The following is an 18,004-nucleotide window of genomic DNA, read 5'->3' as shown; positions in this document are numbered from 1 at the left end:
AGACTAGAGTGATTAGGCTCATTTAAAAACTTTTCTGGAAGAGATATGCCGGTCACTTTTGATCAACAACCGCTATAGTTTGTTCCTGGTAACGGATTGGTGGAGACCAGTGCTTCCTTCTTTATGGAACTGAGGTTTTATAAAAGGATTAAAATAGATCAACCTTCTTTTGTCCTCTGAGTAGGATAAAGAGTGGTTCTTCCCAGGGCAATTTAATTTTCAGAATTCAGTTCTGTACTCATTGGGTAATTGGTATGATGTTGCCATGCTTTATTCTTGAAAGCATGTTGTCTTTTGTCTAGGATTACTTTCCAAACAAAAAATCATAATTCCGTATCAAATTCTTGAAAATGAAGTTACAACCACTTTTCTGGGTGCCTTGTAAAAACAAAACTAGGAAATTGAGTGGGATCCCTGGTTTCATTGCATGTCAAATAGAAAGAGAGCCTCTACTGAGAAAGCTGGTCTTTATGAGTTGTCTTCATCCCTAGCACCAGCAGAACCTCTAAAAGAAAGATTTGTTGGGGGCGGGGGAGAGATGAACTGGGAGATTAGGATTGACATATATACACTAATATGTATAACATAGATAACTAATGAGAACCTGCTGTATAGTACAGGGAATTCTACTCAGTGCTCTGTGGTGACCTAAATGGGAAGGAAATCCAAAAAAGAGGGAATAGGGGATATATGTATACATATAACTGAGTCACTTCTCTGAACAACTGAAACTAACACAACATTGGAAAGCAACTATACCCCAATTTTTTTTAAAAAAAGGAAGATTTAATATAGCTTCTTCTACCATGTTTATTTGCATCTCATTCTAGAGTGATTTTTTTTTTAAATCTCAACTAAGTCTTAACATCTTCTATAAAGCCACCTACCTCTGAGTTCACTGCAACATGATTAGGTATCTTTAATTATGCTTCTTAGATTCTGTTCTTTAGGACCAGTTTTTCAGCCAACAATTAGGCCATTTACCAAAGACTTTAGCCAAATAATATTTTGAAAGTTGCCTGCAGTAGGTAGTTGCCTGCAGTGTAACTCTTAGGTAAAAAGGATTCACCTGCATGTAATCCAGAACCCAATTAACATTAGGTAAACCATAAAAGCAGTCCGTTTAACAAGGATTACAGAGGTTAGGTAGTGCCACAGTTGAATCAAGGAATCAGTAACATCAATAAGAATTTAGATTCTTTCCTTCCGCACCACAGTCTGCAGGTTCTTGGCATTTTTTCTCTTAGGCCTGTTACCTCATGGTCTCAAGGTGGCTGCACCTTCAGGCATCAAATATTCATTGGACCACACTCAATGGCAGGAAGAAGGGGGATAGCCAGAGCAACAAGAGAACTTTCTCTTGACGTGCTTCTCTCCTTGTAGCTGGAGAAAAAAAAATATTTCCAAAAGTCCTACCATAGACTTCTTCTATCTCATCGGTCAAAAGTGAGTCACATGTCTAACCTGGCTTCAAGGGAGGGAAAGTGAGGATCTGACTGTTCTGTCCTCTAGAATAAGAAAGGAGTAGGTGAGTGGGAAGTACTGTTGAGGAGCCAGCAGTTGCCGCCACAACATCCCAGTAAATGAAGACATTTCCAAATTGTGAATCAATGATAGAAACTTCCAAAAGGAAAAAAGAAAACCCTTAAGGGTTATACAGAGCTTCCAGGTAATACATACCTACAGTAGGTAGCTCATCACGTGGGTGAACTTTTAAAATGTGTGACAGGCATTGAGGAATGTTTTGCTGTGGCTACAAAGGAAGTCAAAAGTCTTTCCACATTCTGGTTTCACGTACAATGAGGGCTTCATTATTTGAGTCTCTGAACTTAGACCACATATGAAAATAAAAGGTGGCATTGATGTAAACATCTTAATAAACTGACCACTTGTAACATTAGTCCTCATTCAGATATCCTTGTCCAAAACTGTCTATTCGGTCAGTAAATTCTTACTTTTTGGTCAGTCTTTTTTTTTTTTTTTGGCCAGGCCATGCAGCATGTGGGGATCTTAGTTCCCCAAGCAGGGATCGAACCCGTGCCCCCTGCACTGGAAGCACAGAGTCTTAACCATGGGACTGCCGGGGAAGTCCCTTGGTCAGTTTTCTTAATTGTTGACATCATGTTGATAGAGCAGGATCCCAATGCCAAGTGAAAGTGCAAATGTTGGGAAGTCATAGGCCTTTATGAAGTTGAAAAATAATTCAGGCTTCCATGAAGTTCACAAATGATGACCTAGCTAAATTAACAATTAGAGGAGAGAAATGCAACAAAGATGATGACACAGTTAACACTTCAAAAGATAATGAGGTGAAAAAGAATTGGGAGGCCCTTTGGAAAAATGAATGATGCCTTGGAAATTTTTTGCAAAAATTACCCATTTAAAAGTCATACTGGGCTTCCCTGGTGGCGCAGTGGTTGAGAGTCCGCCTGCCGATGCAGGGGACACGGGTTTGTGCCCCAGATCGGGAACATCCCACATGTCGCGGAGCGGCTGGGCCTGTGAGCCATGGCCGCTGAGCCTGCGCATCTGGAGCCTGTGCTCTGCAACGGGAGAGGCCACAACAGTGAGAGGCCCGCATACTGCAAAAAAATAAAAAAATTTAAAAAAATCATACTATGAAAGACAACTGTGGAGTACAAAACACTGTATTATCGAAATCACGATTTGATGAAGTCAGCTTTTGACTCGTTCTCGGTTTGTCCATTGAGTACAGAGTTTCTGTAATTCTACTCTCAATTTTGTTAAGCATAAAACTTATTGTCAGAAGTTTTGATGATATCATTTGAAGATACATTCCTAATCAGAACTTCTCCACTGCTTAGTATGAAATAGTTGTCCTTACTTTTAGAGTCACCCTGTCACATTTCTCAGGCATAGATTAGTCTCAATAACAGGACCTCCCATACTTGACATATGAAAAAAACTTTTTTTTCTTTTTTTTTTGGCTGTGCCGTGCAGCTTGTGGGATCTTAGTTTCCCAACCAGGGATTGAACCCAGGCCCTCAGCAGTAAAAGCACAGAGTCCTAACCACTGGACTGCCAGGGAATTCCCTGAAAGAAACATTTTTAAAGGTTGTTCCCTCATCTAATTCTAGTAGATTTTAGGACGTCGTTATCTTTTCCCAAAGGTAAAAGAAGTGGTACAGTTCCTGTAAGGAAAATTTAATAATCTGTTCCCAATTTAGGTCACCTTGGAACCTTCTCACAAGCTCAGGGATCAGCTACATCAAGTCTTTTCTCATGGAGAGAAATGAATAAAGCGTTGAGAAAGACAGCAAGAGTAACAATTTAGCAAAGTCCCTCTACAAGGAAAACATGAAGAGTGGAAAATAAATGCCCTCCCTCCATATCAGAACTCATTAGGTGTTACAATTTTTTTTCAGTGAGTTTGGAAGAAAAATATTGTGTATCTGTTTCACATGGTTCCTAAAAAAATGGAGATTTTCATACTTTTTTTTTTTGGATACAGGTCCTTTAATGGAGCGGCCAGTGTATCTGCAGACCTGGTTTCATCTGATGATTTACAGACCCCAGCTCTGAAGCCAGTTACACATTTCCCTGTGGCCGGGCACAGAGTAGCTGATTATCCTCACGATGTTGGACTTTTTGGCTGAGAATAGCCCCTGTGGCCAAGCAATCCTAAGGATTGTCTCCTGTGGCAATGCCATCATTGCTGAGCTTCTGAGGCTCTCTGAGTTTATTCCTGCTGTATTCAGGTTAAAAGACCGAGCGGATCAACAGAAATATGGAGATATCATATTTGATTTCAGCTATTTTAAGGTAATCTTCCTCAACAGCTTTTCTTACCAGTCTTTTCTACAAAAGCATGCTTTCTTTGGAAACCAGGAGACTCTGAGAGGTTACGTAATTATGAAGAAGGAGTTAAAAAGAAAAGCTTTTCAACCAAATTTAGTATCAGCTAACTTTAAAATAATATAATAATATACACACGGTATGTGTGGAAGCCCTAACACAATATAATCAAATTTTAAAAAGATAACTTTGGTATAATGTATTTCACATTGAAGTACCCCACACTTAAAAGCATGTCAATTGTGGTTGCAATTCAAGTCCATTTCTTTCAAAGGGATTTTATATCTATGCTTCTGATATCTTCATTACTTTCTGTTCCTCTGCTTTCAATTTTTGATATCCCTTTTGAGGCATAAGAACAAATTTTTAAAAGACTGTTTTGAAATTGTTACCAATAATTCTATTGGTTTGTGACTCTTTTCTTGATGTTTCACATAAATGTGTTTTTCTTTTTAGGGTCCAGAATTATGGGAAAGCAAACTGGAAGCTAAGCCAGAGCTACAGGATTTAGACGAAGAGTTTCGGGAAAACAACACAGAAATTGTGACCAGATTTTATTTAGCATTTCAGAGTGTGCATAAATATATTGTAGACTTAAACAGGTATTGACTAATTCACTCATAGCTTATTTTGATAGTAAATAGTGGAGAGGGAGAAGGGATGGACTAGAACGTGTATATCTTTCTGAGTTAACTAAGAAATTTACTAGCTTATACCGTGGCTAATTATCTTTTCCTTCCTGTGGCACTAGTCATCTTAAGTATTTTAGAGTTTTAATATAATTTCCTGCTCTTTTTAAGTATTATAATCGTCTTGCTTTGTACCAAGTCATTTGGCTTTCAATCTTGATCCTAATTTAGTTTATTATATATGAGAAGTGGAAAAAAAAAGGAACTTATTTTTGTAGCGTTGGTAACCATAGCCTTCCTTCTTATCCCTGACCAGACAATATTGTCTTCCTTCTAGCCCTTAAGAATTCATTACTCATTAGCTTTTAAACTAACTAGTCCATGTTTTTATGCCGTTATTCCCAAGATATCTGTAATTCATAAATCAGGACTATGGAATATTCCTTTTACTTAGAATGGCCATAAATAGTCTGTGGCCCTGATCACCAGGAGTTCCTGCTCACAAATCTGTTCCTAAGAGCATGAATGGCCACAAAACTATTTGAAGGCCAGAATGCCTGGTATCTTGCCTAATCTTTTAAAAATCTTTACTGTCCTTCTTCAAAGATATTAACATTTTTATTATCAATGAGTAACTTGCTCTGGGGTTTCATTTCTAGATATCTAGATGATCTCAATGAAGGTGTTTATATTCAGCAAACCTTAGAAACGGTGCTTCTCAATGAAGATGGAAAACAACTTCTAGTAAGTAGTAGTGACCATTTAAAATTAAAAAATCAAGAATGTCAAACTTAGCGTTACTTTTTTTCCTGTAAGTCACAGGTACATACAGTGTATCCTTCTTTAAGGAGAAGCAAAATAAACTGATAATTATCGTCTAACTGGCAGGTCTTTGTCTGAATTTAGAACATAGTAGACTTTGAGCAGAGCTACAAGTGAATAAAGATTATGTGCAGCTTATGAGCTTCCTCAGTGTAACAATCCTATCTTCTTTATATTTTGCATCCCAGACATCTAGCCTGGTACCTAGTACATCATGATCACTTAAGAAATGTTTGTTAAATAAGTGAATGACTTATTATGTATTCATAATATTGGGATTCCATTTTGGTATCCCAAGCAAAATAAGAAAAATAGACCAACTGAAAGATAGTCATTGTAAATTAAACTTTATTTAGCATAAACTTTTCAAAGCTCATTCTGTACAGAAGTTGAGAACCCTTTGGGGGGACCCTGCACCCTCCTTGTAATATAAAGTTTTTAGGAGGAACCAGCTTCACTCCATAAGCATGTGTACTCCTGCGAACTTGGCTATTGTCTTTTTCTCCTCATAGTGTGAAGCGCTGTACTTATATGGAGTCATGCTCCTGGTCATCGACCAAAAGATTGAAGGAGAAATCAGAGAGAGAATGCTCGTTTCTTACTATCGATACAGGTATCCCTGGGCTAAGACTACACCCTCCAAAAGCACTGCTATTGGTAAAGTACAGTGTAGGTTTCCATCCTTCTTTTATTGTGAACAGCAGCAATATGATTTAGAATGCAAAAGTGTAAGATTCTTATCACTTCTAAGTATAATACATAATGTAGAAATATAACAATCTGTGTTTTATATCATCATCATTATAATAGATTATCTGTCATATAATCTAGTATATATAGAGTAATTTATTATAGATTATTAGAGATATATAGCTTATCATGTCCATCATGATACCTCAGTTTTTTTTAAAAGGAAGGTGAATTTTCCTTACCTGAAAGATAAATTTGGGAATTTTGGAAGTCTAATGAATTTTTTTTTCAAGTTTTCAAATACTACTCCTTGGCAGATGTAAGGAAATGAATGAGTTTTCTGTTATCATTTTCAGGTTGATACATTTTGAAAAGTTATCATTCAGGGCCAGGTTGAAAGTGAATTCTTACCCATGTATATGTAGAACCAAAAACAGAACAAACAGTAACACACATCCCAACCATGTGTTACATGTGTCTTTACAGAGCTATGACTTCAAGAAGCAGGGTCTTAAAAACAGGACCCACCTTAACCAACTGTGATTTCAGTCCCTAACGTACAGTTTTCAATTTGTTAAATAAGTGAGTCAGAATCTGGATACAAGGTCGATGTCAGAAGTTATCAAGATTTGGGGAAGACACAGTCAATACGCAGGAGTCAGGAACTTGGGCTAAAGATGCGCAGGCTAGAATTAACATTTTCAAACTTACAAATTAGGACAAAATAAATAGGGCAAAAAGGCAGATCCTCAACAGAGGGGGATTGTTTGGAGATGTTGTCTTTTCTGCCACATGTGGTACTGCTGCCTTCGCAGCAGCAAATTAGGCTACTCAGCTAGCCTGTTCCTTTAGCTTTATCAGGATGTGAGGAGAGTATCCACCAGCATGCGTAATTCATTCGCATCTGTTTGACCATGAGCTGTTTTACCGTCCATGTTTTTTAAAATGGGCTATGAATGGTCTTGCCTCTATTTCTGAAAGTACCTGGAAAAACAAAAACAATAAACAACATGAAGAAGAAAAAACTTTGCTAATCAAGCCCAGCTTTGACAATCCTGCTTTGTCCCTTAGGGTATAATGGCTAATTCATTAGAATGTGAGGATCCACTACTGAAGAGACACTGAACAATTACAAGTCAGAGCAGTAGTAAAGGAGATTCTTACATCAGATAGGAGGTCATCTTCAAGTCTAAGATTGAGTCTCTTTGGGGGATTACTGCTTCAGGCCACCAGAAAAATCACAGATGTTCTGCTTAAATCTCTGTAGAAGGTACATCTTGCCAAGAAAAGCCAGTTGGTATATCCCACTTGAAATTGATAGATTTAAAAAAAATTATTGTTTAAATTTATGAAAATTGGTGCAGGTTCACATTCTTTATCCACAATTTTGAAATCCAAAGAACTCTGACAAAAATGTATGAACATACATACATGCATAACTTGCATACAGAGTAACTATGTTGGCGGTAAACCTGACCTAACTTGAAATCTTTTGGAGTCGGCACCCGACTGGAGCAGACATGAGGCTATAGACAGTCTTTATTTATCTCACTTGTATGAATGTTCATAAATTTAAATGTAGAAATATTAATATATCTTGATCATGGAATGCCATCTAAGACCCTGCTGGAGTATTATATCATACATGATATATATATCATATTACTCTTTTTTTTTTTTTTTTTTTTAAATTACTTTCTTATATTTGAAAAACGCTGAATTCTGAAACAAATCCAGCCCCAAGGAATTTGGGGAAATGGATCATGGACCTTCACATAAAACTGTACATACATACAGGAACCCATCTTATCAGTTTGGTATATTACAACAGGCTTTTTGAAAATATCATTTTGAATTTTAGGGATACCAATTGACCTACAGTCATATCTAAAATTATATAAAGTCAAGTTATACTGAAATTCCTCTGCTTTGCTGGACTTTGCATTTCTTTTTTTTTTTTATTTTTTTGCGGTACGTGGGCTTCTCACTGTTGTGGCCTCTCCCATTGCGGAGCACAAGCTCCGGACGCGCAGGCTCAGTGGCCACGGCTCACGGGCCCAGCCGCTCCGCAGCACGTGGGATCCTCCCGGACCGGGGCACGAACCCGCGTCCCCTGCATCGGCAGGCGGGCTCTCAACCACTGTGCCACCAGGGAAGCCCTGCATTTCTAATATATGTGGTTTGTTTGGCCCTTTATTTCCCATTGTGAACATGGCTCAGCGCCGCTCGATCTTCTGCTGATTCGAATATGGATGATATTTGTAAGCTGCTTCGAAGTACAGGTTATTCCAGCCAGCCAGGAGCCAAAAGACCACCCAGCTACCCTGAGAGTTACTTCCAGAGGGTGCCTATCAACAAGGCCTTCATCAGCATGGTCCTCGGCCGCCTAAGATCTGATGATATTTACAACCAGGTGGGGATTAAGTCTATTTTTAAATCTATCGTAATAGTTTAAAAGACTGAATTTCGCCTTCCTCCTCAATTGCTCCTTTCTTTTCTCCTTCCTCAAAAGAGCTAAAAGCAGCTGGAAACTATTTGAAACTTTCCGAGTTGTGCCTTGGAATGGTTAAGGAAAGAGGGATATTAGTTAGGGCAGAATTAGAGATTTCAAGGAGGAGATGAGATTTGAGCTATATTTGGAAAGAAGGTGCATTCTTTTAGGCATTCAGTTAAGAAATGATCGCTGAGTGTGCAGGGTGTGGCTGTCCGTGTGCTTGGCGCTGGGGATCCATTGCTGAAGAAGGCAGGCCCTGGTCCCTACTTACAGTGAGCTTGTGGCTGAAGAAAGAAGACAGACAAAAGAATTCCAGTAAAGCAAGATGGGTGTTATCTTACGGGAAGCGCAGAGTGTCCTGAAGCATGTGACAGGGGCAGCAAGACCGCAACAGGTCACAAAGGGGCTGATGTCCGGGCAGCCCAGGCGAATGAGGCGGCGTGAACAGGGTTGGAAAGGCTCACTTTCCTCTCCAGTATGTCTATCATTCACTCACTCAAAATGGTACCAGAGAAAGTTACCGTTTGACTTCATTTTCCCAAAGAAAACATAATTTTATGTATTATATATATTTTTTCTTACTAGAAGAGAGTAAAGCGTTGGACCTATGATAACTGGATATCCTTTATTACAGAGCACACCTGTTCCGTACAGTTCTTAGATAGCCTGCTAGTTTTTTGTATGAACATGTTAAGTGTAAATAGTTTTTGGTTGTTATTTGTTTTGTTTGGTTTTTTTAAGACAACTCAAAATGAGGAGCTACCTGCAGATATCAGGTCTCCATAATATTTGTTGCCATTTATTGAGAATGCAACATGAACCAGAATCATAGGAGGTTTTTTTTTCCGAATACTGTTTTCTCTATTTTTCACAATAATCTTTCAAAATAGACAGCACTATCCTCATGTTGCTGTTGAGAAAAATAAGGCTTACAGAGCTTACATAATTTTCACAACATCACATAAGTAGGCAGCAGAACCGTAATTTGAATGCAGGCCTGTATGACTTCAAAGCCCACGCTGTTTCTTTACTGCCTCTCGTTAACCCTTCTATTCACCCTTCTGCCTCTTAGACAGTCCATTTTGTCCATGTCTCAAGGCAGTGTGTTTCAACTTTCTCCTTGCCCCGTGACCTCTGCTAACACAGGGCTTGAGCTGTGGTTGTGCTGTGTGTCCAGCCCTCTCTCTGCCTTCCACCTCCTCTGTCCCTAGCTGATTGGACCAGGGCCAGTCGCTTGACCCAAGATGGATCAGATTCCCCGTCTCCAGGTAATTTGGAATTGGGCCTGAGAAACCATTTCTGGACATGGGTTTACCCACAACATGCAAGACTTGGAGTTTGGGCAGCCTCATTCTGCCATGTGATGGAGGACAGTCTGGAGAGAGAGGAAAGCTGAGCAAACGCATGCAGGGGAGAAACAGTGAAGGCTTTCTGGGTCGAAGCTCCAGGCCCATCCCAAGACCTGACCCCGTTGCTGCCTGTGGGCCCCGTGAGACATTGCTGTGTCTGTCCCTGTAATAATTTCCTCCCTTTCTGCTCATGGTCCTCGAGGCGCTGTGTACTGTGTGGAGCCAGAGATTCCTCACACATGAGGCGATGGAGCCCTGGGACTCAGCAGCATGTAAAAGACAGAGCAGCAGAACACAAAGCCTGCAGACTGAGAAGAGAGAGTGGTGTCTGGGAAACCAAAGGAGGAGAGAATTTCATTCCTTAGAGAATTTTAGTGAGAGTGCTAAAAAGAGTCCATTGAACTAGCTGACTGTGAGCTTATGAGTGGCCTTAGGGAGTTCCATTGAGGTGATGGTGGAGATCAAATGTCAGTGAGTTGAAGAATAAACAGGAAGTGAGAGCACCAGTAAGTGTGGAATCTGTCAGTTCTGAGAGCTTGTCTGTGATGGGAGAGACTCAGAAATGGACACCTAGTGGGAGACGCAGGGTTAAATTTTTTTTCTTTTTTTAGAGAAAAGAGTTAGAATTACAGCAGAGTCAAGGGTAGTCAAGAGAATGTCATGTGGTGAGAGATAAGAAAGAAGGTCCTGGTTCCCAGTGCCATAATCTGAGAATTGTTTCCAGCGCCCAGGATCCTCAAAGGAGACGGACTTTTGAGAGGCTGATGTGTCCTAGAAGTCGGTCATTTATTTGGCACACGTAAGTTCAGCTGTTGCTAACATCTGCCTCTCCTGGTCTGGTCTCTGTCTTGCAGGTCTCAGCGTATCCATTGCCAGAACATCGGAGCACAGCTCTGGCAAATCAGGCCGCCATGTTGTATGTAATTCTCTACTTTGAGCCTTCCATTCTTCATACCCATCAAGCAAAAATGAGAGAGATAGTGGATAAATACTTTCCAGATAATTGGGCAAGTATTGCTATTAGTCTTTTTTTTTCTCTATGATAAGCTTGCTGGAGAACTGATTTTTCCATTCTTTTGGCCTGTAACCCAAAGGTCATAATGTTGAAATAATGAAACATAAACTCACTTAAGTAAAATTACTTTAAGCCGGTCGAGAATTTTATAAATCAGGAAGGAATAAATCAGTCAGTAAAATTTCCTGAAGCTCCCATTTGTGTTTTTTTTTTTCTTTAAATGGATAGTCTCAAGGTAAAACCTCTTGTTAAAATGTATCTCGCTTTAGCTACTGAGATTGCAACTAAGTTACATAAGCATTTCTGTATTCTTTTCTATTTTATGAATCTAAGCTAGCAGAATTTATCTAATTTGTCACTTTGTGAATAGGAATTGCACATTTATAGTAAGTTTTATCTATAAGCTAATGTTGATGGGGCCAAGGTTTACATTACTGCAAGGATGTGCTTGTAACTTTTTAAACATTATTTCACTTAAAAATATTAATTCTTAAAGGTTTAAAACTGACATTGTACTTAATATGTATGAAATGTTTTCTTTGCACGTAGACGTTTTAACAAAGTACAGTGAATTGGATCACATTCTCAGGGAGCAGATTTTATTTCACTTCTTACCAGCTATTACGAGGGACCTGAATGAGGAACTTTACTGGTGAGAAGAGCAGCCTACAATTAGGAGATGATGCTTCCTATCCACAAATGAATCATACCCATGTGCTGGGAGTTGAATAGCCAAGAGGAAAGTTCTGAGAGTCTGGCTTCGTTTGCCTAAGCTTAACAAAGAGGTTCTGTCCATAATGCTATACTCAGAAACACTTTTAGTATTAAGGAAGGTCACAGTCCAATTACATGATGCTTACAAGATACATTCCTGAAAAAGCACCCTGGCACACTGAAAATAAAAGGAATTTTTAAAAATAAATACATAAAATAAAAGATATGCCAGACAAATGCCAACCAATTAAAAGCTAGTGAGAAAATATTAGACCACAAAGAGTTTTAAAGGAGAATATTAATAGGGATAAAGAGGGATTACATATAATTTTTAAAAGAATAAATGTGAAACACAATGCCACTCTGCTCACAGAAATTTGGGGGACAAGTTTAGTTTGATTTTAAGAGTATAGAGGTGAGATGAAAATGCTTGGGAAAACCACTCCTCCAGTCAAAGTGTCTGCTTTTCTTTCCCCTTTCATTTTTGTTCATCTAGGAATCTTACACACAGCAGTTTGAAAGGAAAACCTTGTTTTAGTTATTTTCCCATGAATAGCAACATTTAATAGTCACTCTTGTTCACATTTGCTCATAAGGAAAACCACTTCCCTGTATATTTGGAAAATCTTGGTTTTTCACTGGAACGGCATTTAAACTTGAAGGAGTGGGTGATGTCTTCTATAACTTTGTATTTTCCCAGCCCCTTGCCTTGAAGCGAGTAGATATTTAACAAATACTGAACGATTGTCTCCTCTTTCAGGTAATTAGTATTTACATGGGGATCACAGTTAATCTAGCAGATGCTTGGGAACCCTACAAAGCTGCAAAAACTGCTTTAAACAACACCCTGGACCTTTCAAACGTCAGAGAACAGGTAGGTTCTGGCTAATCGGGAGGATTCTCGAACAACTGCACACCAGCTTTCATGGCGTAGGGAATGAGCTAAGTAGATTTCCTAAGCGATTTGGAAGATGCTCACAGAGACATTTTAGTGCAATGATTAATGGAAGGTGAATTTTGCACATCGGAATAAGAGAGGTAATTGTAGATTTTTAACTTACGTGGGCTGTATAAATTGGAGACTTGGATCCTGAGGAAGATTCAACACCCTGAAATGAACCAGTGTGACATCTGGCCCCAGGTGACTTCATTTACTGCTGCTTCAAGACTGTGTCCTCATGGACAGAGCTCCCTTCACTAGTAGCTAGAATTTTAATGTTTTCATCAGTAGGATGCGTGTTGAAGACGGTAACTGGATGCGGACAATATACCCTTTCACTGTAATTTAAGCTCATCATTTTGGGTGTGTGAAGTAAGCAGCAAGACTAAAGACAGGCATCTCCTTAAAGTTGAAATGGCTGTATTCTGTCTCTGATGAGAACCCAGGGCAAAAGGAAATAAATACCTGAGTAAACAGAAGAACCAAAATAAAATCTTTTTATTGGGGAGCATACTTGATATTTCTAAACAGTCATTGTCTTCCTCAGCCTATCTGTCTGAGTTTTTGAGTTTCCAAATGTGCATAGAATAATACCGACTCAAGGAACTTCAGCATGTTTTATTCAAATAAATTGAATTCCGTTAATAACGCACAAAATAATTTCAGTTTTGGCACGTCCCCTAGAAATATATTAGAGAAAGTGGTGTTTCCATACTTACTGGCCTCAGAGCATTAATTTTTCATGACTATAGTTCCTTTCCAAAATCACATCTTCTAGTTCGTGACATTGCAAGAAGTTCTTCAGAGGCTTCCAGTGCCACATCCTGTGGTTGTTTTAAACTGACCTGACTAGGTTAATGACGTTTACCATTTAACTCCTGCTTTAGGTAAAGCAGAATGACCAGATTTCCAAAAAGCCTGGCCAGTTTTGATACGCTGAGATGTATTTCTTTTGTTAAGCTTTTATACGTAGAAAGTCACCTTTTGAGTATTTCTGCTCTGCCCTGCCTCGTTTGTCGATAAGAATAGGAAGAACGGTCAATTTAGCTTCTGCCTTTGTGTCTCTTTCCATCCAAGTTACGAATAGAAGCGACACCAGGAGCCACCGACTCCAGTTCTCCAGTTTACATTTGCAGAGACCAATACTCAGAGGTTAAATCCAAAGTCACACCAATTTTTCTAGATGTTAGTCTCTCCATTCTAAGTCCAGTGCTCTTTTCAAAAAGGTCCAATAAGCCGCTTGCCTTTGAGCCTCATCAGCTTCAGTCCGTGCGCTATTTGTCTCATATAGAAATGTTATTATTTGTCGAGGGATTCTTTTGAGTGTGATTTACTTTCAAGATAAGTGATTCTCTCTTTCTCTGAAATGTAAGTCAGGTTTTCATTTCTTTTCACAGGCAAGCAGATACGCTACTGTCAGCGAAAGGGCGCACGCACAAGCGCAGCAGTTCCTGAAGGAAGGTTGTTTGAGGGAGGATCTGGTTCTGGATAACATCCCGAGGCTCCTGAACTGCCTGAGAGACTGCAACGTCACCATTCGATGGCTGATGCTTCATACCGCAGACTCAGGTAACGCACGAGAAGGTGTGACCATCTGTATTCAGCCACATAAAGGCGTCCGAACCCAGGTCTGCTGCGTGATGCAAAGTGGTTTAGCCCTTGGATGAGAATCAAGCTGCTTCTCTAAGTTAGTCATTTTTGTGTCAATTTGGATAAAGCAGTGGCCCACCTGAACAGCCCCTGTGTCAGGTCCTGTTAGGTGCTTGGGAATATGAGGAAATTTACCTCCAAGTTTGAGGAGCTTGTCACTGGTCAGACTGAGGAGATCAGATGTCTACATATGAAAAAGTATAGCTGCAGATCTGTAGTAGGCAGAATAATGGCTTCCCACCCCACCCTCCGAAAGATGTCCGTGGCCCAGTCCCTGGAACCTGTGGGCATGTTATATTACATGGCAAAGGGGTATTCAAGTTGCATGTGGAATTCATGTTGCTATTCAGCTGACCTTAAAGTAAGGAGATTATCCCATTGGGCCCAGCATGATTACAAGTGTCCTTAAACTGGGATATCCTTAAACTGGACTCTTCTGGAAGCAGAAGAGTCAGAACTAGACAGATAGCATCATGAAAAAGACTCAGTAGACCATTGCTGGCTTTAAAGATGGAAAGGGCCACAAGCAAAGGAGTACAGGCAGCTTCTAGGTGCTGGAAAAGACAGAAAAACTGTTTTCCCCTGGAGCCTCCAAAAAAGAACACAGCCCTGCTGCTACCTTGACTTTAGCCTAGTGAAACCCATTCCGATTTCTCACCTCTGGAGCTATGAGAGAATAAGTTTGTGTCATTTTTAAGCCACTGAGTTTATGGTAATTTGTTACAGCTGCAATAGGAAACTAATACAAGGGCCAAGGCAGCACCGAACAGCCAGATGTGTAAAATAGTTGGTAGGGTTTGAGTCCGGAGCCCAGAGCAGAAGAGAAACATTGCTTGGGGTAGAAGGGCAGAGGTGGTCTTACAAGGCTCCACAGAGGAGACAGGAGCTGACTAGCCCTTGATAGGATTTTACAGTAAAAAGCAGAAGAAATTCTAGTCTGGGGAAACGATGGAGGAAAAGTATGATTTTGGAAGGACTGAAAAACATGGCTCCACTTTGCCGAGGAACTGGCTAGACCCGGGTGCTTAATTACGGTAGATGGAGTCTTAATCTTTTCTGGGTCATGATCCTCTCTGAGACCCTATTGGCCATCAGGCTCAGGAGCTTTTCTGCCGCACGGCTTTCAGAATCTTAGTTCCCCAACCAGGGATTGAACCCGGGCCTATGGCAGTGAAACTGCAGCGTCTTAACCACTGGACCGCCGGGGAATTCCCTAAGCCCAGGCGTTTAAAACCCCTGGTTTAATAGTAGAAAATTAAGTAGGTTGGACTAATACCTGAGCTTATTCAGAGCTGACGCAGTCCTCACACTTAGTAAATGCTCGATCAATATTAATTACTAAAGAGTTCCCTCATCCAGAGCTTGCACACTCCTTCCCCTAAGAGTGGTGTCATTCAGCAGCCCGGGAAAGCCAAGCCTCTGCTTTTTGTTTTTCACTCAACTAACTTTTCTTGAGCACCTACCCTGGTCCCACTTTCAACACCTCCTTGTTCTTTCAAGTAAGACTGTGTCTCTCAAAGAAAAACTGTCCACGCCAGATAATGCTGCAGCCTACCTCGGTAACACAGTAGCCCCGTCTCCCAAACCCTCCAGGCAAAATGCCCTTGACGCTTCCTCTAGATGCCCTCTGTCTCCGCATCCTGTGAGTGGTCAGCAGTGAGAACAGCGGGTGGACTTCCTCATCCTTCGTCTCTTTGAAAACGTGGAATTTCTCTTCAGCCTTCCCTCTTCACACCAGAAATCTCCAGCTTCTTAAATCTTTCCCACAAACGCTGCTTTCCAGTTTTGTTTTGTTTTGTTTTTTTCATCATTTCTATTCTTGGCCTAGATCTCTCTGCAATTTACAGTTTACTCTCAGCATGAATACAGGGCCGAATCATCTAATGGAGTAGTCTTTAATTAGTCGAGTTTATGTTTAACATAAAATCCAGTCCTAATTGAGGATTTTACTACACTGACTCAGCTTGTAATCTTCTTTAACAGAAGTCTTACATTCCGAAGCATATAATCAACTCGAGCCCTCTGTTTATCCTGTCATAAAGGCCACTGTGGGTTTCTAGTGACTCAGCCTCCTCTTTGTCTTCTGGACAAGTGTGCCTGACAGCCGTGCCTACGTTCTGGAAGCCAGTGGTCTCCCGGATTTGTGCCCCTGCCAGGGACAGCCTCGGCTTGCCAGGGTTCTCTGCTTTTCTCTTCAGCCATATCTGTTTCCATTTCTGAGCTGGCAATTGTCTGACCTGATTGCACAAGGTCAGAATTTACAAGAATCAAATGATTTGCCTATCTGGTTGTGAGTCATATGTGGGAAAAGTGACTGCTTTTTTAGCTTTTATGGTGTTCTGGCCGTGGTGTGCAGAAAGGAAGGCGCAGATTTCTCATATTCCCTCCTGTTAACTCTCTGGAGCTGGTTGTTAATGCACAGTGACGTCTCCTGTGCGAAGATGAAAGCAAATTAATATCAGAGGATTTCTTGTTGAATTAGAGTGAATATAAAGACAAGTGGAACTCCTTCCAAGTTTGTTTTTTTCTTCTGTTTTGTTTTTGCTTTTTTTAAGTTAGGCAAACATGAAGCTGAAAAGTTGTCACTGTGTGATCAATGTCATCAGTGCCAATATATTTCTTCCTGGGGAGTTCTGGAGAATGCATGGTAAATCAGAACTCTGCAGATTCGCATGAAAACCGAGCCCTCCTCCAGGTTGCCATGAGTCTCCTTCTGATGGAGTAACTTGGAAATCAATATGTAAACTAGCCTTGCTCAGGCGTCACCGTGACCGAAGCACCAAAGACACCACTGACACGTGCTCGGAAAGCATGGTTGTTCTGTACATGCCGGACCTCCTGAGATGCTGATGGGAGGGCTTGGAAAGCAGGACTGAGCACAGGTGATATTAGAGCAGCTATCAGGGTCCTTGTACCTTATCAGCTGTGAACTTTCTGACAGTGTTTATTGTCTTAAAGTTTTTATTTTGACTTTATTTGCAATCTAAGTAGCTTTTACTTTGTAAACATTTGACATCCTATTTTCGTTTTCTTTCTTACATAAATAATTGACCCCGTAAACCGATTTCAGCAAAAATCAGTATTTTTTATCCTATATACTTTTTAAACATAATGTTTATTTTGTTTGAAATGATGTAGCTTGGCCACTGAGAGTCTGACCAGGGAATCAAGACATCTGGTGTCTTATCCCTGGGTCATCACTGCCTGATTTTGTGAACTTGGCCTAGTAGCCATAAGCTCTCTGGGTCTAGGTGGTGGATAATCCAGAAAGCTCTGAGTGCCAGTCATGCCTTTACAAAGAGCAGAATGTCTCAGGTCTGGTTCTTCCTGTTCGGAGGTGCCACATCTTTGTGTGGGTAGCCCTGCTTCCCTGTTGTATCAGTGGTCCCCAAGACCACCCCAGGTTCAATGCTTTACTAGACTTGGCATATAGTAGTATTTATGGCTATGATTTGTAACAGGAAAAAGATAGAAAGCAAAATCAGCAGAGGGAAAAGGTGCCTGAGGTGAAGTCTAGAGGAAACCAGGCACAAGCTTTTAAGAGTTCTCTCCTGATGGAGTCACACAGGTTGCATTTAATTCCCCTAGCAATGAGTTGTGGCAGTATGTGTGAAATGTTGTCAACCAAGGAGGCTCATTAGAAACTCAGTGCCCAGGATTTTATTGGGGGCTCATCAAGGCAGCCTCTACCTGGCGGATAACAAAATTCCAAACTCCTAGAGGAAAGCAGGTGTTCATAATAAACCACATTGTACAAAGAGTTAAAGCATGGTGGGCCATTCTTACCAGTTCTCAAAATGGTGGGAACTCTTCCAAAATCCAAATTCCCTAATGCCAGCCAAGAGCCGGCCTTGCAAACAGGCCTTTTTGAAGATGGCAGTCTTG

The 18,004-nt window shown here is 40.4% G+C and overlaps 1 protein-coding gene across 4 annotated transcripts in view; it reads left to right on the top strand.

Annotated features, from left to right (window-relative positions):
• WASHC5 (WASH complex subunit 5) overlaps nt 1-18,004 on the top strand; it is a 54,279-nt gene that overhangs the window by 897 nt on the left and 35,378 nt on the right. For all 4 annotated transcript variants that reach the window (XM_067017868.1, XM_059043176.2, XM_067017867.1 and 1 more), the window contains exons 2-9: nt 3,473-3,783; nt 4,273-4,418; nt 5,105-5,189; nt 5,780-5,880; nt 8,178-8,370; nt 10,655-10,807; nt 12,290-12,403; nt 13,867-14,038. In XM_067017868.1, the coding sequence (XP_066873969.1) occupies nt 3,598-3,783; nt 4,273-4,418; nt 5,105-5,189; nt 5,780-5,880; nt 8,178-8,370; nt 10,655-10,807; nt 12,290-12,403; nt 13,867-14,038 (1,150 nt within the window). In that variant the 5' untranslated portion in view covers nt 3,473-3,597. The remainder of the gene's footprint in view (nt 1-3,472; nt 3,784-4,272; nt 4,419-5,104; nt 5,190-5,779; nt 5,881-8,177; nt 8,371-10,654; nt 10,808-12,289; nt 12,404-13,866; nt 14,039-18,004) is intronic.

The sequence above is a fragment of the Kogia breviceps genome, chromosome 17 (assembly GCF_026419965.1).
Source record: "Kogia breviceps isolate mKogBre1 chromosome 17, mKogBre1 haplotype 1, whole genome shotgun sequence".
Lineage (NCBI taxonomy): Eukaryota > Metazoa > Chordata > Mammalia > Artiodactyla > Physeteridae > Kogia > Kogia breviceps.
The sequence above is the reverse complement of the archived record's forward strand: the minus strand, read 5'-3'. Positions and strand labels throughout refer to the sequence as shown.